Source organism: Nomascus leucogenys, chromosome 23, assembly GCF_006542625.1.
Source record: "Nomascus leucogenys isolate Asia chromosome 23, Asia_NLE_v1, whole genome shotgun sequence".
In the NCBI taxonomy this organism is placed as follows: Eukaryota; Metazoa; Chordata; class Mammalia; order Primates; family Hylobatidae; genus Nomascus; species Nomascus leucogenys.
The window spans coordinates 1,072,941-1,098,178 of NC_044403.1; the positions used below are offsets into that span (position 1 = coordinate 1,072,941).

The 25,238-nt window shown below is 39.6% G+C and overlaps 1 protein-coding gene across 7 annotated transcripts in view; it reads left to right on the plus strand.

The window, feature by feature from the left end:
* BICD1 (BICD cargo adaptor 1) overlaps window positions 1-25,238 on the plus strand; it is a 272,490-nt gene that overhangs the window by 93,889 nt on the left and 153,363 nt on the right. For all 7 annotated transcript variants that reach the window (XR_004028348.1, XM_030804954.1, XM_030804958.1 and 4 more), the window contains exon 2: window positions 15,558-15,770. Coding sequence is in view for 6 of the 7 variants with exons in the window: in XM_030804954.1 (XP_030660814.1) it covers window positions 15,558-15,770 (213 nt within the window). In the remaining variant the exon portion in view is untranslated. The remainder of the gene's footprint in view (window positions 1-15,557; window positions 15,771-25,238) is intronic.

The window sequence follows — 25,238 nt, forward strand, 5'->3', positions numbered from 1 at the left end:
TTTGTTACATTCCAGCCATTGTATAAGGGCATTGGGTTTTTTGGCTTTTAATATTTAACTTAACCACTCAGTCAGTACTGAAACAGTTGCTATGGAGGCCTGCGTTAGTGAGAGCTGGCCTGCCACACTGGTGCTCCAGCTGTGAGGTCCACGTTCCAAGATGGAAGAAAGCATAATGGCGAAGGTACCTATCTCTCAGCTGAATCAGTTTGCTTTAAAGGGCTTCCCTGGCTTCCATCCACTTCACTTCTGCTTACACTTCCTTGAACACCTCCAGAAACCAAGGAGGTTGGGAAAGCTTTAGGCTGAGGACGTTATCACTCCAAATAACACATTTTTAAGTCAGGAAGTGGGAAGAGTGGATGTTGTGTAGGCAGCTCACAGTCTCTTCCACTGTAGCCGACCAGGACAGAGATAACTGGATGATGGTTTTGCTCTAGTTGAGCCTAAACAAGCTCGTGGCTCCCTCTCCTTAAACTTTTATGTTTTATTTCTCTAAGTTCAGAGCAAAGGTTTCATATTATTTTGTGAATGTTTCTTAACAAGCTCATCGTTTCTGGTGTCTTGCTGCAATTCTGCAGTAGATAGTATGGTATATTTGGTGGACAGATTCAGGGCCACCAGGCTTCGAATAGCAGCGGTGCTACTTAGAAGCTGAGAGGTTATGAACCTTATATGCAACCACAGGGAATAGTGTTGTTAGTGTACATAATGATTGTACTGAACCTTATATGCAACATAGGGAATAATGTTATTATAAATAATGATTTTCAGACTGAGGCAGTTTTCTAAAATTCAAGTGAAAGATCACATTACTTTACATGAGGACCAGAAGGCACATTCAAAATATACGGTTGATTCACTTTGTTAACCAATAAGAATATAAGTGCCCAAATACAGAACAAAGGAAATAATATGTCCAAGAAACATTTTTCTTTGCTTAATACTAAAAGCCTCTTGATCTGTTTCCTGTATCCTAGTCACAACTGAGTTTTAAGAAAGACGAGGTCATGTTGGTAACTCCATATCAATACTGCAAGATCAGGAATTGTCCCTCATTACTTTCATCTTGGCTTTCAAAAGAGCCTACTGTAATTTTTCTTCTGAAATAGTATGAAATAACTTTTTTCCTGAAAGAAAATCTCCTTTCTATGGTTCTTTCTTCTGAAACAAGGCTTTCCTTCTCTGAGCTTCCAGCTAGAATAATTTCCTCTGAGATATTCTTATCTAGGAGGATTGTAGTGTGGTCACAATGCCTCAGCTGATTTCAGTTAATTTTCTTGAGCTGAATCAAATGAATGTCTTAACAAGTTGTCCTTTAAAAGGATAGACGTGCTTTTATACAAAACTGGCATTTAAAATGAAACCACTAGACTTCTTCATACAATGTAATGAAGCCTTGGTATTCCAGTGATTTGGCACCTAAATGCATAGGCACTCAATAAATACTGGAGGGAAGGAGGATGGTGGAAAGAAAGAAAGGGGGAGCAGGGAAAATTAGGGGGGAATTATTTTTTCTTCCTGGGGATGGGTTTCATTTTTAATTGGGAAATGTAATGGGAAGTGTGAAATTACTTTCAAACTTGAGGACCCAGAATATAACTTATGATGATTTAAGTTTTCTTCCTTTTATTTACATTTTAATGATAAAGATACTCATTGGCCAAGACCCAGAAAAAAAGTTTAAATAAAAATTTTCATTTTAATGATAAAGACATTCATTGGCCAAGACCCAGAAAAAATAGTTTACCTATATTTTATACGTATTTGTTTAAAAAAAACACAATCTATGGAAAATCTGGAGAATTTATTTCTGGTTATAATAGTCAGAAAATGTGTGCCTTTAAGTTTTACTTCTGAATAGACATATTCTGCTAAGCAAGCAATCTCCTCTTAGCTTGCTTGCTGAGCACATATACTTTCTGTATGCTGATTCTTAAAGTCTCTGCATTTGGTTGGTGGCTTTAGTAATGAGAGACTAGCTTTTAACACAGCCAGAAGAAGCTGATGTAAACCACCAGAAATAACACTGATCATATATAATACTTATGGAACAGTGGTTGCCCACCATTTTTGAACCCAAAATTTCCTGACATTTATCACTGTGCCAATAAAAAGAAAAACTAGGAACCTGGGGAGGACTTAGAGAGAGGAAGCATGGGCAGCTGCCAGCCTCGGCAGATGGCGTCTGTTTAGTTGAGCCAGGTTCACCAGGAAAGAAGATCAGATCCTAGTTTGAGACCCAAAACCTGGTGAGTAAGAACAAGTGTTCAGGACTTCAAGGGGCCCAGTAGGCAATTGTGGGAAAAAATCTGGAGGTCCTGAACTTGCCCAAATTATAGGGGTAGGTGAGAAAAGGTAATCCAAGGGGTAATATTTTTTTCTGCTTTTTGGTATTATCTATATTTTCTTTAACAATTATATATATTACTTATAGGAAAAAAACTCTAGGTTTTATATATTCCTGACTACACTTCATCAATATGTATTTGCTTCTTTTATACAAAGTAACATTGTTTTCATTTATAGATTGCCATTAGGATACCTTAGTAATGATGTCCAGGTATGATTCAGATATTTCAAAGTTTATTGTTTATTTATTATTATTTTGGAGGCAGGGTCTTCCTGTGTTGCCCAGGCTTGGGTACAGTGGTGTGATCCTGGCTCACTGCAGCCTCGACCTTCAAGGCTCAAGCAGTCCTCCCATCTCAGCCTCCCAAGTAGCTGGAACTACAGGTGTGCACCACCATGCCTGGCTAATTTTTGCATTTTTTGTAGAGCCGGGGTCTCGCCATGTTGCCCAGGCTGGTCTTGAACTCCTGGGCTCAAGAGATCTGCCCGCCTCAGCCTCCCCAGATGCTGGGATTACAGGTGTGAGCCACCGCACCAGGCCCAAAGTTAAAATAACTTAATGAATAAGATTTGGATGATATCAGGTACCCCTTTTTTCTCAGGGGAACTGGCTCCTACTTAGATATCTTATGACCATTAGTGGGACATTATAAGATAGCGTAGAAACAGAAACACTCATGTCAGTGTGATTTATGGCTAAGTTGGCACTCGACATCAGTGGGATAGGAGGGGTAATACATTAAATGGTGCACGAGAAATTGATTATTCATTCAGAAAATAATTGAAATGGATCTGTACTTCATTTCATACACAAAAATCAATTTCAGGGAGATTAAGGGACTTATATTATAAAAGGCAAAACTTTGAAACTTTTGGAAATAGTATAGGAGAATAGCTTTATGACCTTGGAGGAGGGAAGGATTTACAAATAGTGTTAGCTATAAGGCAAAGGTTTGGTCACTGAGCCATCTTAAAATCAAGGAAATTACTTCATCAAAAGACATCGCTAAAAGAGTAGGAGAGAAAACCCACACACTGGGAGGAAATATGTGCCATACATATGTGTGGCAGGCACACCTGAGGCCTACTCTGAGAATGACCCTGTGGTCTAAGAAGAATGTGTGTTTGGAGTTCCGAGCTGAGGAACCTGGGAGTGGCCAACCCGGAGATCGATTCCCTGTCTATGAGGAACATCTGAACCCCCGGCCCATTTTGGATTAAAGGAGGGTTGCCAGGTGAAGGTTGCAGGAGGGGAGCTAAGTAAAAATGCTATTTAAACTGCATACTTTTTTAGAAGTGGTAGTGGTTCATCCATCCAGCCTGCCACCACTGGACCGCTGTGTATGTAAGTCCCCTCGAGAAGCCCCGTATCTCATTCGCCAGCTCTCGGCCTCTTCCTCGGCCTCTCGAACCTGGTGCTATCCCTATGCAACTCAATAGGGGTCTGGCACAATAACATGTAACTAACAAATAATTAGGAAACAGAAACTTGTCTTTTAGAATGTGGGACTTCTCTTCATCAAAAGCACTGTAAAATGAGTTAAGAAACAACCCATAAATACTCGAGGAAGATACTTGCCATACATGTAACTGATAAATTAATAAAGGAAAAAGGTACTGTGGAGAAAAATGAACAAAAGCCTTGAATAGAAACTACACAGAAGTGGAAATGTGAAGTTGGGCGTGGTGGCTCACACCTGTAATCCCAATATTTTGGGAGGCCTGGACAGGTGGATTGCGTGAGCCCAGGAGTTTGAGGCCAGCCTGGGCAACATGGTGAAACCCCATCTCTACAAAAAATATATAAATTAGCTGGGTGTGGTGGCAGACATCTGTGGTCCCAGCTACTTGGGAGGCTGAGGTGGGAGGATTGCCTGAGCCTGGGAGGTGGAGGTTGCAATGAGCTGGGATCGTGCCACTGCACTCTAGCCTGGGCAACAGAGGAGACCCTGTCAAAAAAAAAAAAGTGAAAATGTGACTGGTCAATAAAAATGTGAAACTACTTAACTTCATTAGTAATCAGGGAAATGCAAATGAGAAGCACCAGGTGATACTGTTTCACACTCTCAGGGGCGGCCAAAATTTTTAAGTCTTAAAAAACAACCATAACAATGTAGAGTCACAAACAGGAATCCTTGGACACTGCTGGTGGCAGTTGAATTAGTACAGCCACTTTGGAGAACTCTGCAGTCTTGTCAGGAAGAGTTGAAGCTGTGTGTAATCTATAGCACTGCCCACACTCCACAGCAATGCTTCTCAAGCCTGGCATACAATATTAGCATCCCAAAATGAGCATGTCGGAAATACTTACACCTGGCCCTTACCCCAGCCCTGTGATTCTCAAACGGTATGCCAAGATGCCCTGGGGAAGCACAGCAAACTCACAGAAGACGATGGGATATCTTAAATGTTCAAGGGGAACACAGTGATACTTGGCATCTATTGAACACAGTGTGAACTACTAGCTCAAGACAGTTCATTTCAGTCTCAATGTTACCCCACGCATCATCCCTTTCTATTGTGCGAAGCTGGAAGTGGTTGCTGTTAACAAAAAGCAGATATCATGAAAATCAATATGGAAGAGGAAATAAGGGCAGTAGAGCCCAATATGATTCCAAAGTTTAAGAAGTTGTATAGTGCCCAACGAGTGCACACATTCCATTAATAAGTAATTGAGGTTATTTAAGAATGAAATAAAACTTTTTTCTTTGGTATTTTCGTACAGATTTTTCAAACAGCTACTGCATTGTTAGGACAAAAAGACTTGTTAACTTTTTTGGACCTAACTACTTAAATGGAATTGTTAGGAATTTGTTCTAGGGGTGCCTAGAACCCTGAAAAAATTGAGCCACTTAGTAGTGTCCCTTGAACCAAGAATATTTGAGAATCTCTTTCCCAAATTAGTTAACTCAGAATGGAGATGGAATCTCTATGTCTTTGTTTTTAAAAAGCTCCCCAAGTGATTCTAATGGGTTCATAAGGTTGAGAGCCACTGCTTGAGAAACTCTTGCGCATGTGACTTAGGATAATGCTACTCAAATTGTACCTGGGGGCCAGTGCTGGTTTGCAAATTATTTCCTACAGATCTGCAGCAAGTTTATATGAATCATACTTTCAGTGAATAATGGTACAGTTTTTGTAATCTTTTGTCTTCTGATTAAATTTGCTGAAATATAATTTTATGTCAAATTTTATAATGGAAAAATTGAGGCTTGTATTTTGTCCTTTTTTCTCATATTTTTCTGATATTTATGACTTTACAGCTTTGTTGATGTATAATTGATCAATTTGCACTCTTTAAATATGTGCAATATATTATATGTCAATTTTGACATATGTATATACTTGCGAAATCATCAACACAACCAAGATAATGAACATATCCATCACTCTCTGAAATACTTTCTCGTCCCTGTGTAATCTCTCCCATTTGGCCCTCCACATCCCTTCATGATCCTCCACTCCTGTCCCCTCCCCAGTGTAACCACTCATCTGCCTATTGTCACTATAGATTAGTTTGCATTATCTAGCATTTCATGTAAATGGAATTTTACTGAATGTACTCTTGCCTTTGTCTGGCTTCTTTTACTTAGCATAATGTTTTGCAATTCAGCCATGTCGTTGGATATGTCAGTAGTTTACTCCTTTTTATTGCCGATTAGTATTCCATTGTATGGATATGCCACAACTTGTTTTTTTATTCACCAATTGATGGATATTCGAAATGTTTGCATTTTGGCTGCTATGAACATTTGTGTGTAAATCTTTATGTGATCACATGCTTTCATTTGTCTTGGATAAATAAATACCTAGGAGTGGAATGGTTGGATCACATGGTAGGAATATGCATATAGTAATTTATTTTTATTGTATTTCACAAATAAAAAGCATTAGCCCACATGGATTAGAAATAAAACTCTCCCAGGCCGGGAGCAGCGGCTCACGCCTGTAATCCCAGCACTTTGGGAGGCTAAGGCGGGCTGATCACCTGATGTCAGGAGTTCAAGGCCAGCCTGGCCAACAAGGTGAAACCCCATATCCATGAGAAATACAAAAATTAGCTGGGTGTGATGGCTCATGCCTGTAATCTCAGCTACTCAGGAGGCTGAGGTAGGAGAATCACTTGAACCTGGGAGGTGGAGGTTGCAGTGAGCCGAGATCACACCACTGCACTCCAGCCTGGGAGATAGAGCAAGACTCCATCTCAAAAGAAAGAAAGAAAGAAAGAAAACTCTTCCTTCAGCAAATGTATTTTGAAAAGTACTAGCCTAAGTTAAATGCCCAAGAGTGTTCACAGCTACATTGTTTATAAGCAAAAGACTGGAAACAATCCAATCATCTACTGTCAGGAGAATGGATTATTAATATGAAGTATATATCCAGTAGACTATAACAATGAAAGCTACATTAATGCAGCTGCAGTTTATCTACTACATTAGTGCAGCTGCAGCTACATTAATTAGAATGAATAAACGGAATTTAAAGTTGAGTTCCAAAAGCAAATTGCAAAAGAGTGCATATGGAAGGATTTCATCATGTGAATTTTACAAACAGTATTTTACTACAATATTAAACAGCATTTTATTTACAGAAACATACATATATGGTAAACTATAAAGAAAATGGTGATACAAAATGCAGGATAGTGTTTACTTGGGGAGTGGCCAAAGGTACAATGAGAGAGATAGGACCAAGGAAGGACAGACAGAAGCCTTTGAGGCTAATGGGTCTTGGTCCCTTTCTTAAACTATAGGAATTCATTTTAATGTTACATTTTGTGCTTATATTTTGTCATAATTTTTTTGTGTATATTGAATATGTAACCACAAAATACAAAAAAACTCTTTGAACAGTTGACAAGGGAGTTTATTAAGCATATACAGGTACCAATTACAAACCATCAGGGTTAGAAAAAAATCCAGGCTTTAAGTAAATATATCTCTAAATAATAGGCTATTGAGTATTATCTTAGAAAAACCTGGGGTATTACACCAGGTTATCATAGAATATTTAGTTAAGAAGTATAGAAAATATGATATGCTATTTATTTGAATGATACTCGGTAGGCATGTAATGTGATGATTAAATCAGTTAAGAATATGTGATAGATTTCTTTTAAAAAAAATCTCATTTAAAATGCATGTCTTTTGTTTTTATGATTATTGAAAAGTTGTTTTCAGAATACAAAATGAGAATCAAAAATTGGTAATTAGATATTCTGTGTTTCCCAAATGGATGGAATTTATGATTGGGTGGAGTTAGGTTAAAAGCTAGAAAAACTGAAGAAGTTAAGAAAGAATTGAAAATTCCCATTAAGAGAAAAAAAAGGCTGCATCCTTTGCTAATATAAACCATAAGAGCCTATGCCTCGAGAAATTTCTCTATGTTTGTCTTTGTACATTTTTAATGACTTAATAGGAAAAAAGATTCATCAGGACTCCTTTCCTAGCAGGAGGTTTGGTGTTTCACAAATGAGTAGGTTGCTGCTCTCATTATGAGGTGAACGGCCACCTGAGTCTTGGATAAGTCCAAGGAAAACCTTTACACCAGAGGAAGCAACAGCTTGCCAGTGTTCAATCTGAGACTTTCCAAGGTCAGAAGAGAAGAGGATTGGTATTGATATTTAATAAGCATTTACTGTGTCCAAGGCATTTTGGTATGAATTTTATATCTCTTATCTGATATCCTTGCCTTTTAGGACTAGGCTGTTCTTACCTTTAAGGTAGATGTTATCATTCTGATTTTACACATGAGGTAACTGAAACATAGAACTTAAAAACCTTGCCAAAGATTTCAGAGGAGGCAGATTTAAACCCAGATGCATTTGCATTAAACCCCAATGGATTTGATTCCAAAGCACGTCGTCTTTCTGCTAGTAATAGCCAACAGTCATTGAGTACTTACTATATTTGTACCAAGGTCTGTTCCAAGTGATACACAGATTCTCTCTTTTAAGCCTCGTGGCAGTATGAGAAAGAAGCTATTATTATCCCCATTTTACGGATGACAAAATGGAGTCACAGAATGTTATGTAATTTGCCCAATGTCACACAGTAAGTGGCAGAGTTGGTCCAGCTCAGGAGCCCCACACTCTTAACCTCTTTTGGCCTTTTGTGAGTACATCTGCCCTTTCAAGGGTCAGGCTTGAGTCTGTCAGGGAAGCCTCATGTCTCCTATTAACCTTTGAGCCATATGCATCACGGAAAGTGATTTCTCCTGGTGGGGACTTCTGGGTTGCCTGGGGTCCTGTGAGCTCTGCTTTTCTAATTGAATCTACTCTCCAAGACTCTTTGCTGCTGGAGTATGCAGCAGTAGTTTGAGAGACACATGTCAGTCAGTTCTAACACGTTTAGCTAGGTTCTTCCTATTTTTTTTTTTTTTTTTTTTTTTTTTTCTGAGACAGAGACTCACTCTATCACCCAGGCTGAAGTGCAGTGGCGTGATCTTAGCTCACTGCCACCTCTGCCGTCTGGGTTCAAGCGATTCTTCTGCCTCAGCCTCCCGAGTACCTGGGATTACAGGCGCCTGCCACAGCGCCTGGCTAATTTTTGTATTTTTTTAGTGGAGACGGGGTTTCACCATCTTGGTCAGGCTGGTCTTGAACTCCTGACCTCGTGATCCACCCGCCTCGGCCTCCCAAAGTGCTGGGATTACAGGTGTGAGCCACCACGCCCGGCTGGTTCTTCCTATTTTTTGTGCTTCATCAGATCATTTGGGCTCAGTGTTTTCTTTCTTTTTTTGTTGAGACAGTATCTCACTTTGTTGCCCAGGCTGCAGTGCAGTGGTGCAATCTCGGCTCACTGCAACCTCTGCCTCCTGGGTTCAAGCAATTCTCCTGCGATCCTCCTGCCTTAGCCTTCAGAGTAGCTGGGATTACAAGCACCCGCCATCACACCCGGCTAATTTTTGTATTTTTAATAGAGATGGGGTTTCTCTATGTTGGCCAGGTGGACCTTAGGTGATCCACCCGCCTCAGCCTCCCAAACTGCTGGGATTACAGACATGAGGCACCGCGCCCAGTCTGGGTTCAGTGTTTTTCAATGGAATAAGGATGAATCATTAGAAGAGCTTTCATACCTCTTAAACTGTCAAATTCCATGCCTTAATAAAGATTTTTATAAAGACTTCATTTAAAACAGTACTTAAGCATCATTTTAACCATTTGATGTGATTATAACTCATGCTTTCTACTCCAAAAATATTTGAAGTAGAAGAAACCAATACAATGTGATAAACACAAAAAAAAGCAGAACAATGTAGAGAAAACAGAGATAATTATACCAAAACCTTAAGGTATTTTCGTTATTGCTGTTGAGCATTTAATGCTGAATTTCCTGGCAGCTGAGGCAACAGAAAGGTAATTGGTCAGATAATTATTGTTATATGTTCAAATAAAGTAAACTAGTTCATTGGGGAGGATAGGGTACCATGTCAGGCCACTAGCCAACCCTTTTCTTCCTACAAGTTAAATTATGTCTGAATATCCTCTGGAGCACTCAGATCTTAAAATACTTTAGAAGAGACTGTAAAGAACTGCCAGCGATTGTCTTTAAAGAGGCGTCATGGCAGTGCTGTAATTCTTGCTTAGCAACGCTGACATCTAAGCTTTCTTCTCCCGGGGGAAAGGCCAGGTTCTAGGTCACTCCCTCACTTTGCTCCAGTCTCTGCCCAAAGGTCACCTCTTCCCTGACTGCCCTTTCTATATGAGGTTCCCACTGAACGCATCTGGGTTGCCGTCTATCCCTGTCCAACATAGTAGTCCCTAGCCATATGTGACAATTAAAATTAGTTAAATGACATAAAATAAAAAATTCAGCACTTTGGTCATACCAGCCACATTTCAAAAGCTCAGTAGCCACGTGTGGCTAATAGTTACCATATTGGACAACACAGATACATCATCGCAGAAAGTTCCATTGGGCACTGCTAGCCTATGCTCTTATCTTGCCTTCCATTTTCTTAGAACTTTTTCAACACTATGCCATGCCATGCACCTATTGATTTGTTTATGTTCCACTATAATACATGATCTAGATCACAGAGTTTTTTGTTTTCCCAGAACATAGCTGAATCCTCAGTGCCTAAAGCAGTGCCTGACATAGTACGGTGCTTTGTAAACACTTGCTGAGTGAATGAACAACAAATGAATGAATGAATTTTAGTATTATTTTGCAGTTTCAAATCAAAAGTATTTTGTCTAATGTCCTTGGGTGACCTAGTACACGTTGTGCCACTGTTTTTAAGATGAAAGAATGAAAATTCTGTGACCAAAGAGAACATTTTAAAGATAAAGTGATATTAAATATACTAGTCAAACTTTTATTTCTTTTATCTTTTATATTATGAAGAATAATGGGTATGAAATTTCTGTTTATCAGTTAACATATCATCGTGAATATGAACACAAAATATCAGTTTTCTTTGCATTAAGAAGTCATGTAAGTAGAAAGAGAAAACAAAGTACTTATTACATGGCTAACTGGACTTACAGTCACATCTAATTTAAAGCAAATTTGCTCCATGCAATGGAATATACTAAAAGTGATATTGTGCAATTATAGCTACAGACATGACAAGAAATCATAATACATTCTAAAAGTATATAGAAAAATGTCAGTTTACTTCAACTTATTTTAAACAAAAATTACCCATGAAATGATTGCAGTACCTAAAAGAAATTTGCAATCTGAACAAAATATAACTAGAAGCACAACTACCCTACATCTCCTATAAATACAGATTGAAGCTAGTTTTGTGATTTCAGCCAAAGATGCAGCTTCAGTAACCTTGAAAAACATTGTTTCCTTTCTGTTGGGTCTGGCTTTTGTCAGGAGATAAGTCGGGAGGTGATGGAGGAAGGAGGTACCTGGTGGAGCCAGACAAGTCTGGTAAATCAATTTTAACAAGTAGCCAGATGATAGATGTCAGTCGGGTGTCACGCCCAATTCTAGTTGCTGACAATTAGGACTTAGATTAAAATAGGAGTGTTTTCTCCTTCACCCTCCCTTTCTTAAAAGCAGCCATTTTCTGAGGTGTTAGTTCTTAGTTCTCAGTGGATTTGCAAATGCAGATCATGAGGCACCTCTAGCTTGGGCAGGATTGGTGTTATTTTGCTATTTCAAGTAAAAAACATGATGGTTAGTGTCCTTGGATAACCTCATATACACTTCCATTGTTTTTCAAATCAGGTCCAGTGAAGGGTCAAGTTCTTCATAAATATCATGGCTAATTTTGGAAACCCATATGTTCAGTTAAGGTTTCTGAACTGGAATAAATATGAATGGAGGATTTATCAACATTTGGATGTTTGCAATTTCAATTCTTGATTCTTTTTTGAAAATCTATTCTGGGTCTATATCTGAAATGTTTATCTCCTTTGGTGCTAGATCCAGAGTACAATTTTTGAAAACTTTAAATCAAGGGTAGAACAATAAATTCACTTGCTCTTAAGACTTTAGAGGTTGTTTTAGCTGCCAAGAGAGCATTGCCTGTGTGCTGCGAAAAACACAAGAGCCACAGAATGGCCAAAGTATTGCTTTTACTCAGGCAGAGTGAAGAAAATGGCCCCGTGACAGACATTTCCAGTTTCCTGTACATAGAAATGGGGAAACAGTTGTGGAAAAAAAAAAAAAAAAGCCAGCTGGGGTTCTTGACACACAGTTCATGCTCATTTTAAATTGTACTAATACTTGACTGTATAGTGAGGGGTCCTTCGCAGGCTGATGATCTGTTGAAGACTCAGCAGGCCACTGTGGGGAGAGGGAGAGAGGCTGTCAGAACCTTCCCCTCCAGAGGCCTTTTAATGGATACTGAATTCAGAATTGACCTCACAGAATCTGATCATTACTGATGCAAGAGCAAAGTCAACATCATCTGCAAAGATAATTTCTCATCTATTCATGAGTACCTGTGCTTATCACCACATCTGGAAATCTGACTACTCAAATAAGAATTTCTGTCGAGAGACTGAACAAGCCAGGCACCAGGAATATTTTACTCTGTAGGTACCGATGGACATCGATACTGGAGTATTTCTGTCTCATTGATGCTTAGGGACCATCTTTTGATTTTGATCCGTATCAAGATTCTAAGGTAGTTTAACTAAGACATGGGTTTTCAATGTTTTTTTGCTTTTGTTTTTGTTTTTGTTTTAATTTCTGTTTCTGTGAGTGTAATTTAGGGAGGAGTACCAGCTTGTTTTTTATAAGTTGTTTCTTACAATGATTAACACATACCTTTTCTGCCTTAAAGTTTATTACAAATGTGAAACTAAGTTTCACAGGTTCATTCCAGCCTAATCTTTTCATAGATGATAGCATAGTCCAGAAGCAATATGCTGTGACATTTTATTTTATTTTATTTTATTTTATTTTTGAGACAGAGTCTCGCTCTGTTGCCCAGGCTGGAGTGCAGTGGCATGATCGTGGCTCACTGCAACCTCCGTCTCTCAGGTTCAGGTGTTTCTCCTGCCTCAGCCTCCTGTGTAGCTGGGTCCACAGGCACACACCACCACGCCTGGCTAATTTTTGTATTTTTAGTAGAGACAGGGTTTTGCCATGTTGGCCAGGCTGGTCTCGAACTCCTGACCTCAGATGATCTGTCTCCCACCTCTGTCTCCCAAAGAGCTGGGATTACAGACGTGAGCCACCGCAAATGGCCCCCAGTGTATTATATGAGAGGGTACATGATGTCAGTATGTCTCATTGCTGTTGATCTAAGTTTTGGTCACTTAGATAATGTGGTGTCTACCAGGTTTCTCCACTGCAAAGTTACTGTTTTTCCCATTAGAATTAATAAGTACTTTGGGGGGAGATGCTTTAAGACTCTGCAAACATCCTGTTTCTCATCATACTTTTGCCCATTAATTTTAGATTCTATTGATGATTCTTACCTGTAACAATTATTAGTGTTTGCTAAATGATGATATATTTTATTTCCATCATTCCTTCTGTATTATTATAATTCTACTGTAAGGAAGAGCTGTTCTTTCTTCTGCCATTTATTCATTTATTATGTTAATGTGGATATATAATTAGTTACTATAATTTTTTTCTCAAAATATCTCAGATTTGGCCATTGGAAGCCCCTTCAGACAGGCTCCTGTCTCCTTTTGACATATCCCCATCATCTTTTAAATGCATTTTGTAACTCTGGCATCACAAGATTATTTTTTTGCTCCAGCCCTAGAATCAGTAACTTCTCCAAAGACCCTAGTTCTTTTTACTGGAGACTGGTATTTAGAAACAAAATCTGGGTGCTGGATATGCTCATTGCTACTGGTATATCATTGCTTCTAGGCCCTCTCAGCTTACAGTGCTAGGAAATAATGTGTCTGTATATACACATATGTGAACATGTTTCTCTCTCCCTCTCTCTCCATATCTGTATACCTATGAATATCTACCTATTAAAAACAATAAGTTTATCTACTTATTGATACTTCCACTTACAACTCAATACCACTAGTTTCCTTTTAGATATCTCTTTTTCCTTACTCGTGGCTTTTTCTCCAGCAGTTAGAAACCTGGCATTCATTATCTACAATATATTTACTTATTTGCTCAACCCTAGTATATATGTAAAGAAGTTTCAGAACTGTGATTCCCATAATCTCTATGAGAAACAAGTTTGCCAACAAGACTATATAGCATCCGGGTACAGTCCTTTTTGTCTTTAGTCTTAAGGTATATAATAAAAGTACTGGTTTCCAAAATTAGGTTAGATATTTTCTTTCTTACCTCTTTCGTGGTGGCTGTTGTTTTTCGCTTGTAATACAGCTAGGTTCTTTCGTTACTGTTTGTGTTCCATTTTAGGTTCCCCCAACTCTGAGAGGTTGGTTTTAATTATTCTTTATTTGGGGGATATGAAACATGACGATAGTTCTTAGAGTCAGAACTCTGTGAAAAGGGGCCGGGCACGGTGGCTCATGCCTGTAATCCCAGCACTTTTGGAAGGCCGAGGCGGTTGGATCACTTGAGGTCAGGAGTTTGAGACCAGCCTGGCCAACATGGTGAAACCCCTTCTCTACTAAAAGGACAAAAATTAGCTGGGCGTGGTGGTGGGTGTCTGTAATCCCAGCTACATGGGAGGCTGAAGTAGGAGAACTGCTTGAACCCAGGAGGCGGAGGTTGCAGTGAGCCGAGATCATACCACCGCATTCCATCCTGGGTAGCAAGCTAGACTCCGTCTCAAAAAGAAAAAAGAACTGTATGAAAAGGCATTTCAGAAAAGTGTCATTCTACCTCATGTCTGTCACATTTCAGTCTCCCATTCTTCCCACCCACCCTGTAAGTAACCAGTTTAGTTTCTACTTTTTCTCCTGTATTTCTTTTTGCACAAATAAACAGACACATATATGTTTTCTTATACAGAGATGATATTCAGTGTCTTTTTTTTTGTGGTACTGGGCAATTTAAATGCTGTTTGGTAATTTTAACTCTTAAGGCTACTGTTTATAATTGGTCTGTCCTTACTGCCAACGTATTAGAAAGTACATTAAATGATTGTTTTCTTTTTTGTAAAATATTTGTGGGATTTTTTTAAAAATGAAGGTGACATGAATTTTGATGGGCTTATTAACACTGAACTATTTCTTGATAAGAGTTGTCTAAAAAAATGAGAACATATGCCAGGCGCAGTGGCTTATGCCTGTAATCCCAGCACTTTGGGAGGCCGAGGTGGGCAGATCACAAGGTCAGGAGATCGAGACCATCCTGGCTAACAGGGTGAAACCCCATCTCTACTAAAAACACACACAAAAAAATTAGCCGGGCGTGGTGGTGGGCGCCTGTAGTCCCAGCTACTTGGGAGGCTGAGGCAGGAGAATGGTGTGAACCCGGGAGGCGGAGCTTGCAGTGAGCCGAGATCGCACCACTGCCCTCCAGCCTGGGCGACAGAGCGAGACTCCGTCTCAAAAAAAAAAAAAAAAAAAAAAAAAAGAACATAAAGCAAGTAACAATGTTTTTCAAGTTTTCTCTAATGCATTACATCTTTTTTCGCAAGATATTTTAAGATTTTATTTTTCCTTATTAAGTGAATTGAATTATTTCAAGCATCAGTGAGAACTGCTAGACTGTTATATTTCGGGGGTCTTGCAGAGTAGCTTTTCTTACACATATAAGCAGAAGAAAACATTTTCCCAAGTCTTAAAAGAGGGCTATGATGCATTTCATTGTGCACTCCTTTTCTTCCCACATACTCTGCAGGCATTTGGGCAGTCCTTCTCCATCCACCGGAAGGTTGCTGAAGATGGAGAGACTCGGGAGGAAACACTTCTGCAGGAGTCGGCATCGAAGGAGGCTTACTATCTGGGGAAGATCTTGGAGATGCAGAACGAGCTGAAGCAGAGCCGGGCTGTGGTCACTAATGTACAGGCAGAAAATGAGAGGCTCACTGCGGTCGTGCAGGATCTGAAGGAGGTAAATAAACAAATTCTCTATGAGAGATATGTGAGAGGGAGAAATAAAGTTCTCTCCATAGCAGAGAGGAATAACACTTGTGCTTTAATCAGAGGAGCTGTATTGAGCACGAAACTAATAATACTGAGCTAGCAACTTTTATTTTTTAGTGAAATGATAGCTAGCTTGTTCTGAGATGAGCTTTTCTCTCTTTTATTGTTTCTTGAGAATTAAGTTTTGTATGTATTGCAGACTTGGGAATTGGCCTTACTGTTTCTGCAAAGGTACTTTAAAAATACAGTGACCTTAGCACTTCCTTCCTGCACTACCTGGTTTAATACAATGTGGAGAAGAACGGTTGGCTGTAATGCTCTGTATCAGCCCCAATTCCAGCTGACAGTGGTGTTGGCTCAGGACACTGCTCACAGGGAATGACAGCCTAGGTGAGTGTCCTAAGAAGTCTTTGAGTCTGGTGATGCAGATCCCCAAACGATTTTTCTGGTTATAGAGAAGGCAGCAAATTATGGCTGGTATGAATTAGGTCAGGGAGTCTCTCTTGCTCTGTGAGTGTTGAGCACCCACCAAACTCACTATTCCTCATTAGCTTTTCCAAGGCAGCATCACCTGCCATATCATTTTCAAACTGGCAGAGTCATCCTTTAGTGGAGGGGTGATGTCGGAAACAGAGATAGCCAAAAGTTGCTTCATCCATCAAACCCCTGTAAGAACATTTTTGGAAGCTATATTCAGTCATTCACTCCGTGTTTTGATATGAAAGCTGTGGAAGAGACACAGACGTCCTCTAACTCCTACACCAATGCAGTGATGATTGACAGGTCCAAAACCAAATGGGCTCACTAGTTGAGCATTTTAGTGATAGAAATATGTAGGATGAAAATATTCTTCCATGTTGTAAAATATAAGAGAAGCAATCCACATTTGAAATAAGTGACATATTACAAATAAGGCTTCACTATTATAAGATATAAGTTGTCCAGAATTTATTGGAATTTTCTAGGTAATTTACATTCACACATGTCCATATTACAATGAACTAAATGAATACTGACAGCAAGGTTTCTGGTTTACTTTTCTCATTATCTTTGGATATGCCCAAATACAGCAATGTGACTTGTGCAGACAGAGAAAGGATCTAATCAAGTGGAAGTCAGTGTTGAGTACTAAGAAGAAGATGAGACAGTTTTCAGGATACCAGGACCTCCTCATTTCCCGGCAATGTGAACAACTGTTAAAAACACAGCTACTCTCTGGTTCCTTCTTTCTGAGACAGGGTGTCACTCTGTTGCCCAATCTGGAGTACAGTGGCACAATCCAGCATCCACTGCAGAAGTGGACAGAGGGTCATGTGGAGCCAAAGCCCACCATTCTGGATTAAGTAAGTCACCAAACATTTGCAGGGGGCAACCTCATTAGCCATAGCAGCAGGGTCATGTGCCAGTTGGCAGAGAGGGCGTGGCATGGGCAACGTGAGGACCGTGTGCACACTCATGCAGGTGGTTTATGGAGAAGAATGTGACCAATGAGTCGAGTATTCTTGGTGGCCAGTTGGATGGATCCTCTGAAAGCTGCAATCCCCATTGTGTATAGCAGCTGCAGCTGAGCCAAGAACAGCCAAGGTTGAGGATGGGGCAGGGAATCCACAGATGCTTTTCTGTGTGAGTCAACGTGGTGATGATTAATGGAGCATCCTCACTTACACAGCCATGCTTGAGGGCAGTTCCAATGAGTAGATTTATGATGCGTGGCAGAAGTTAATTAATTAAGCATGAAGTTACAAGTTAGGAATGAATGGAGGCAGCAAAAGAAAAAAAGATTTGAGGGGCCTTTCATTCAGATCAGTTCTCAAACTTGAAGGAGCATCTGAATCACCTAGAGAACTCATCAGACCATGAACATGGGGCCCCCTCCCAGAGACTCTGATTCAGTAGATCGAGGTAGGACCCAATAATCTGCATTTCTAACAAGTTCCCAGGTGATGTGGGGGCTGCTGCTCTGGAAACCACATATTAAGAACCACTAATTTCGATTTTTTGGCCTGCCCAAAGCTGAGGAAGGCTCACAACTGGGACATTGCTATAAGCACCATGATCTCCTGAATAAATCAATTGGTTGTGATTCTTCACTTTTTATGCATTTTACATAGTAGATTTGCAGTAAGAGAATAACTTGTTACATCCACATTTAGGTATTTTTGATCTAAAACAGCTTGAGGCACTTTAGCCTATGAATGTGTTTATTCAGATTTGTCAGGTAACTAAAAGAAAAAAATAGTCTTGTGTTTCTTTGTCTTCTATGTGTGCCAACAATGTATTTGTTAATGTTCTTTCTGATGGGGTGAGAGCTGGTGATATTACTATAACCCTGAGTTTTTGTTTTTAAATTTTAAACATTTTATTTTGCTGTACCTAAGAGAATTATTATTAACATTTAGAGCTAACATAAAAGGAGAATAGGAATAAATTCTATTTTTTGGTGTATTGATACACACTTTTAATGGTTGGTATTAAGTTGAAATCTCAGATTTGATTTCCTTGTAGGCTCAGTTTTATTTTTTGTACTATATGCATTAACTGATGTACAGTGATTGGAAGAGAGATCGTGTAACTTAGAACAGTTATGACATGATGGACAGTGAGAAATATACAAGGATAACCAACCCAAAGCATAGTAAATGATCAGTTTGACAGACGCTGTGTGTCTAATAACTTAATTAATGGGACCATTTTTCTTTACTGAAAGGACTCATTTCCTGTTTTAGTAGGATTGTTGGTCCTGGCAAAGGTGTGTGTGTGCGCATATATGTTGGGTGCAGTGTGAAAGATTTACCCGTGCGTGTGTGTGTGTGATTTCAATGTCAAATTCTCTTCCATAAATAGTAGTTACAGGATAGTATGGTGGAAAATGGAAAAATTGCTGAATTAGGTATTAGAAAATCAATATTCTAGTCAGCTCTGCTGAAAGTTTTAGTATTAAATTCATGATATTTGTAAAAGTTATAGTAAGATTATATTGATATAGAGTAAATACATAATAAACATAAGCAATTATCATTAATAATGTTCTGCATACTCCAAAAATATCATTGACAATATGACTCATTATGTAGATCTGTATTCTTAGGGTAAAGAAACATGAGATAAATATCTCTTTGAATTTATCACCTCAAAAATTCTTCCCATTGTGTTATGAATCAGGCAGTAGAATTACTAAACATTTTTATTTCTGCCTTGACTGTTAAGAAGCTCCGGGGCTATGCTTAAGTATCAAAAACTAACCTAGATTTTTTCATCTAATTCTTACTTTTAAACGTTTTGATTAGCCTTATTGTATATATATTTTTAATGGTAAACTGTTTTAAATAATTTTATAGGACGGGCGTGGTGGCTCACGCCTGTAATCCCAACACTTTGGGAGGCCGAGGTGGGTGGATCCTGAGGTCGTGAGTTCAAGATCAGCCTGGCCAAGATGGTGAAACCCCGTCTCTACTAAAAATATAAAAAGTTTAGCCAGGTGTGTTGGTGGGCGCCTGTCCCCAGCTACTCGGGAGGCTGAGGCAGAGGATTGCTTCAACTCGGGAGGCAGAGGTTGCAGTGAGCCGAGACTGCGCCACTGCACTCCAGCCTGGCGACAGAGGGCGACTCTGTCTCAAAAAATAATAATGATAATAATAATAATTCTATAAAATACAGGGAGTATAAAGAAAAACTGATCACCCAAATTAGAGAACCAAATTAATAGTTAATCTTAACCTAATTAGGAGTTAATCCTACAGGGCCAATAATAGACAGAGTGAAGAAATCTCTGAGTTCTCTTGACCCAGCATTATTTATGGTAAGAGCATAAAGAAAGCAGATTGCTGTAGGACTTAAATAGATATTTAGTAAACAAGTTTGAATTTCATTTTTTCTATCTTCAACCTGTAGGTATAATATACTAGAAGACAGCCCAAAATTTGGGTAATATTTACTTTTATAGTTATCTGTACTAAACTAAACTGAAATCCACGTTAATGAAATCATAAAATAGGATAATGAAACTTAATACTGCCTAATTCTCCCAATTACTAGCTAATGTCTCAAATATAAGATATGTTAGAATTAACTGCAGTATTTACAAAGTATACAAAGCAATTATGCAGTATTCCTCACCAGAATTGGTATATATGTGATAAAAACATGTCATATAAGATAGGCCCCTTCAGGTGGAATGTAGAAAGATTGGAGTTATCAACTGAATTATAGACCTTAGTAGAGATTAAGCCTATAATTTAAAGTGAAAATAACAACATTTATTGAGTGCCAGACACTGTTCTAAATACCTTATGTGCCTTAACTACTGAATCTTTCTAACAACCCTACTGAGGCAGTTCCTATTATATTATACCCCTATTTTACTGATGGGGCACATGGATCAAAGAGAGGTCAGATCACTTGTCCAGAGCACATGGGTACCAAGTGACAGGCCATGCAGGCCATGATCTGAACTCAGGAACACTGGCTCTGATGTGCTATTCTTTGCCATGTCACCGTAGCTGCCAAGAGCACAGGTTTCCCTCTTCCGAACCCTGCCTCAAGCTAATGAAATTTCTAGAAAAGTATATGAAGTTTTAATACGATAGCTGCTGTGGTCTGAATGTGCCCCTTTTAAATTCATGCACCGAAACTTAATCATCAATGTGATAATATTAAGAGGTCGGGCCCTTAGGAGGTGAATGAGATTAGCGACTTTATATAAGGGCTGGAGGGAGCTAGCTAGGCCTTTTGGCCCATTTGTCCTTTCCAGTGTATGAGGACAAGGCATTCATCCTCTCCGGAGGACACAGCAACAAGGTGCCATCTTGGATGCAGAGAGCAGCCCTTACCAGACACTGAACCTGCCAGCACCTTAATCTTAGATCTTCAGCCTCCAGAACTGTGATCAATAAATTTGTGTGTTTTTAAAAATTCTTCTTCGACAAGGTTTCTTCTATAAGGTTATTTTGTCTATGTTGAAAATCTATTTTTTAGTTTACTTCCCCTTTATCAGTGATCTTAGCTAGATCTGCTGGATCACCTGGTGCATCAGTTGAAGACTTCCGCACTTGCTACTTCACCTTGCACTTTATGTTATGGAGATGGCTTCTTTCCTTCAACCTCATAAACTAACCTCTGCTAGTATCAAACTTTTCTTTTGCAGCATTCTCACCTCAGCCTTCATAGAATTGAAGAGAGGCATCTGGGTGTGGTGGCTCACGCCTGTAATCCCAGCACTTTGGGAGGCCAAGGCAGGCGGACCATCTGAGGTCAAGAGTTCGAGACCAGACTGGCCAACATGGTGAAACCCCTTCTCTACTAAAAATACAAAAATTAGCTGGGCGTGGTGGCGAATGCCCGTAGTCCCAGCTATTCGGGAGGCTGAGGCAGGAGAATCGCTTGAACCTGAGAGGCAGGGGTTGCAGTGAGCCGAGATCACGCCACTGCACTGGAGCCTGAGTAACAGAAAGAGACTTTGTCTCAAAAAAAAAAAAAAAGAATTAAAGAGGGCGCTTGCTGTGGCTTAGGCTTTGGCTGGTTTGATCTTCTATCCAGACCTTTCTGCATGTCCGAAATGAGGCTGTTTCGCTTTCTTATCATTCATGTGTCAATGGAGCAGCACTTTTAATTTTCTTCAGAAACTTTTCCTTTGCATTCACAATTTGGCTAACTTAGCTAACTCAACTTGGCTATTTGGCATATGCTTAATCATTTCTTCCTTTCCTTGAAAGTACGATTCTTTCACTTGGACACTTAGAGGTCACTGTGGGGTTATTAATTGGCCTAATTTCAATATTGTCTTATGTCAGGGAATAGGAAGGCCCAAGGAGAAAGAGATGGGGAATGGCCGGTCAGTGGAGCAGTCAGAACACACACGTTTATGGGTTAAGTTTGCTGTCTTATATGGATGTGGTTCATGTCAATATAACAGATAAAATAATAATAAAAAGCTTGAAGTATTGCAAGAATTACCAAAATGTGACACAGACACACAAAGTGAGCACATACTGTTGGAAAACTGGCACCAATAGATATGCTCAGTGCAGAGTTGTCAGAAACCTTCAATTCGTAAAAAAAAAAAACAAAACCAAAAACCAGAAAACAAAAACCCTGCAAAGCTCAATAAAACTAATCACAATAAAATAAGATATGCCTGTCTTTGATACATAGGAGGTTTGGTAATAGTGTGAAATTAGAAATCAGGAACTCTGGGCCGGGCACGGTGGCTCACGTCTATAATCCCAGCACTTTGGGAGGCCGAGGTGGGCGGATCATGAGGTCAAGAGATCGAGACCATCCTGGCCAACATGGTGAAACCCCGTCTCTCCTGAAAATACAAAAATTAGCTAGGCATGATAGCATGCACCTGTAGTCTCAGCTACTCGGGAGGCTGAGGCAGGAGAATTGCTTGAACCCAGGAGGCGGAGGTTGCAGTGAGCTGAGATGGCACCACTGCACTCCAGCCTGGCAACAAAGCGAGACTCTGTCTCAAAAACAAACAAACAAAAAACAGAAATCAGGAACTCTGAGTTCAGGTCCTAGCTCAGCCATTTTACCAGTTGTGTGATTAAACCTCTCATTTCCTGTATAAACATTATAGTACTGACCTCATGATTTTTATGTAGATAAAGTGAGATGTTTTCCATGAAAGTGTCTTATAAGAAATAGAGGACTTTGTAAATGGTATTTACTGTTTCAAAGTTTGGTTGTCAGACTTATTCACACAGGAAAACGGAAGCTCTATCGGAGCAGCGTAGGAGGCCCCAGCACCATCCGACAGTAGCAAGAAGTCATGGCTGACATCCTGGCACCAAAAGAGGAAATGGAACACACATTTACAAAGAGGAGAGCCATCTAGGTGTCTTCCTATCACTATAAACACCCTTTCATATCTGGCTAGTCCATGAAAAAATCCTTGCATTATTACCTAGTACAACATTGGATGTTCTTGCCGATGACCTGAATCATAAGGGAAAAATTGAATTATTTAATGTATCCAGTAAAAAGCAAAGTGTTTCTTACAGTCTCTGATGTTTCCTTCTGAGTAATTGGTCATTGGGAGCTGTGGTTACACATAGCTGAGTGAAGCTGACACTTCTCTGAAGGCATGGCTTGGCTCTAGCTGTCATGTTTTCTGTTTCCTGCCCTGTCCCTACCTCTCTCCTCCTCTCCATACTTGTTGGGAATGGACCTCATACCTCTCTGGAATAATGCAGTACGCCAAACAGTGAAGAACTGTTGTTGTTTTTAACTGATAATAATATCATAGCTAACATTTATTGAGCTCACCATATGCCAGGTATGAAGCTTAGCACTTTACTACATTCATTATTGCATTTAATTCTCTCAACAAACTTGCAGCACATATGCGATTCCACAGGAGAGAGCTATATTTCTTTTGGTTGAAAAGTTCTTTCTAATGCTTGCTGAGCTACAGTAAACAAATATGTCTATTAATGCCATTGGGAATTTGAAAGCAAAGTCTTAACAAAATATAGACAATTCATTTTTGAATAATTGTAATTTGATTATGCTTTTGGGGGAAAATCAGATTGACAAAATGGGTTTGTTCGTAAGGATTAGTTTGCAATTCAGGCTCACAAAATTTTTGTGTGTGTGTATACAGTTGTATCAATTTTATTTTATTTTATTGAGATGAAGTCTTGCTCTGTCACCCAGGCTGGAGTGCAGTGGTGCAATCTCGGCTCACTGCAACATCCACCTGCCAGATTCAAGTGATTGTCCTGCCTCAGCCTCCTGAGTAGCTAGGATTACAGGCGTGCACCACTACACTTGGCTAAATTTTGTATTTTTAGTAGAGACAGGGTTTCACTATGGTGGCCAGGCTGATCTCGAACTCCTGACCTCAAGTGATCCACTCACTAAAGTGCTGGGGTTACAAGTGTGAGTCACTGCGCCTGGCCACTTCCATGAATTTTAACTCGTAAATAGATTCATATAGCCACAGCCACTATCAGGAGGCAGACCAGTTTCACCACTTCAGAAATCTCCCTTGGTCAGTTCTACTCTTTGTAGTCAGAGCCACTCCCACCTCAGCCTCTGATAACCAATGATCTATTCTCTATTACTATAGTTTTGTTTTATTTTTTCTTTTCAGGAATGTAATATAAGTGGAATAAAACAGTATGTAACCTTTTGAGATTGGGTCCTTTCTTTCAGCAAAATGCCTTTGAGATTCACGTAAGTTGTTACATGTGTCAATAGTTTGTTCCTTTTTATTGCTGAGTATTATTCCGCTGTATAGATATATTGTGGTTGCATTAATCAGTTCACCTACTGAAGAACATTTGAGTTATTTTCAGATTTTGGCGATTATGACTAGAGCTTCTATAAGCATTCATGTACACTCACGTTTTTGTGAAGTTTTCATTTTTCTAGAGTAAATACTTAGGAGACTGAGAATACTAGGTCATACGGTAAGTGTATGGTTAAGTTTTCCAGAGCAGCTGTACCATTTTGCTTTCCCATTAGCAATGCGTAAAAGTTCCTGTTGCCCCTATTCTTTCCAGCCCTTGGTATTTGACAGTTCTTTTTTTTATTATTTTCTTTTTTAGACAGAGTTTTGCTCTTGTTGTCCAGGCTGGAGTGCAATGGCGTGATCTCAGCTCACTGCAACTTCCTCCTCCCGGGTTCAGGTGATTTTCCTGCCTTAGCCTCCCGAGTAGCTGGGATTACAGGCACCCACCACCACACCCAGCTAATTTTTTGTATTTTTAGTAGAGACGAGGTTTTGCCATGTTGACCAGGCTGGTCTCAAACTCCTGGCCTCAGGTGATCCACCCCCCTCGGCCTCCCAAAATGCTGAGATTTCAGGCGTGAGCCACCACGCCCGGCCTTGACAGTATTTTTAAAATTTTAGCAACTCTAATAGGTGTGTAGTAATATCTCATTATGGTTTTAATTTGCATTTCACTATTGACTAAGAATATTGAACATCTTTTCATGTGCTTGTTTGCCTTCCATATATTCTCTTTGGTATAGTGTCTTTTCAAGACTTTTGCCCGTTTTTAATTGGGTGTTTCTTTTCCTAGGTAAGTTTTTTTGTTTTGTTTTATTTATTTGCTTGCTTTGAGACGGAGTCTCGCTCTGTCACCCAGGCTGGAATGCAGTGGCATGATCTCGGCTCACTGCAGCCTCCACCTCCCGGGTTCAAGCGATTCTCCTGCCTCAGCCTCCTGAGTAGCTGGGACTACAGGCACATGCCACCATGCCTGGCTAATTTTTGTATTTTTAGTAGAGACAGGGTTTCACCATGTTGGTCAGCTGGTCTCAAACTCCTGACCTCAGGTGATCCACCTGTCTCTGCCTCCCAAAGTGCTAGAATTACAGGCGTTAGCCACCACACCTGACCTATTTTTAAATTTTATATTAATATATTAACTGGATTTTTGTCGAATAGAGAATTCTCTTGAAATAACCATCTCCTCACTTCACA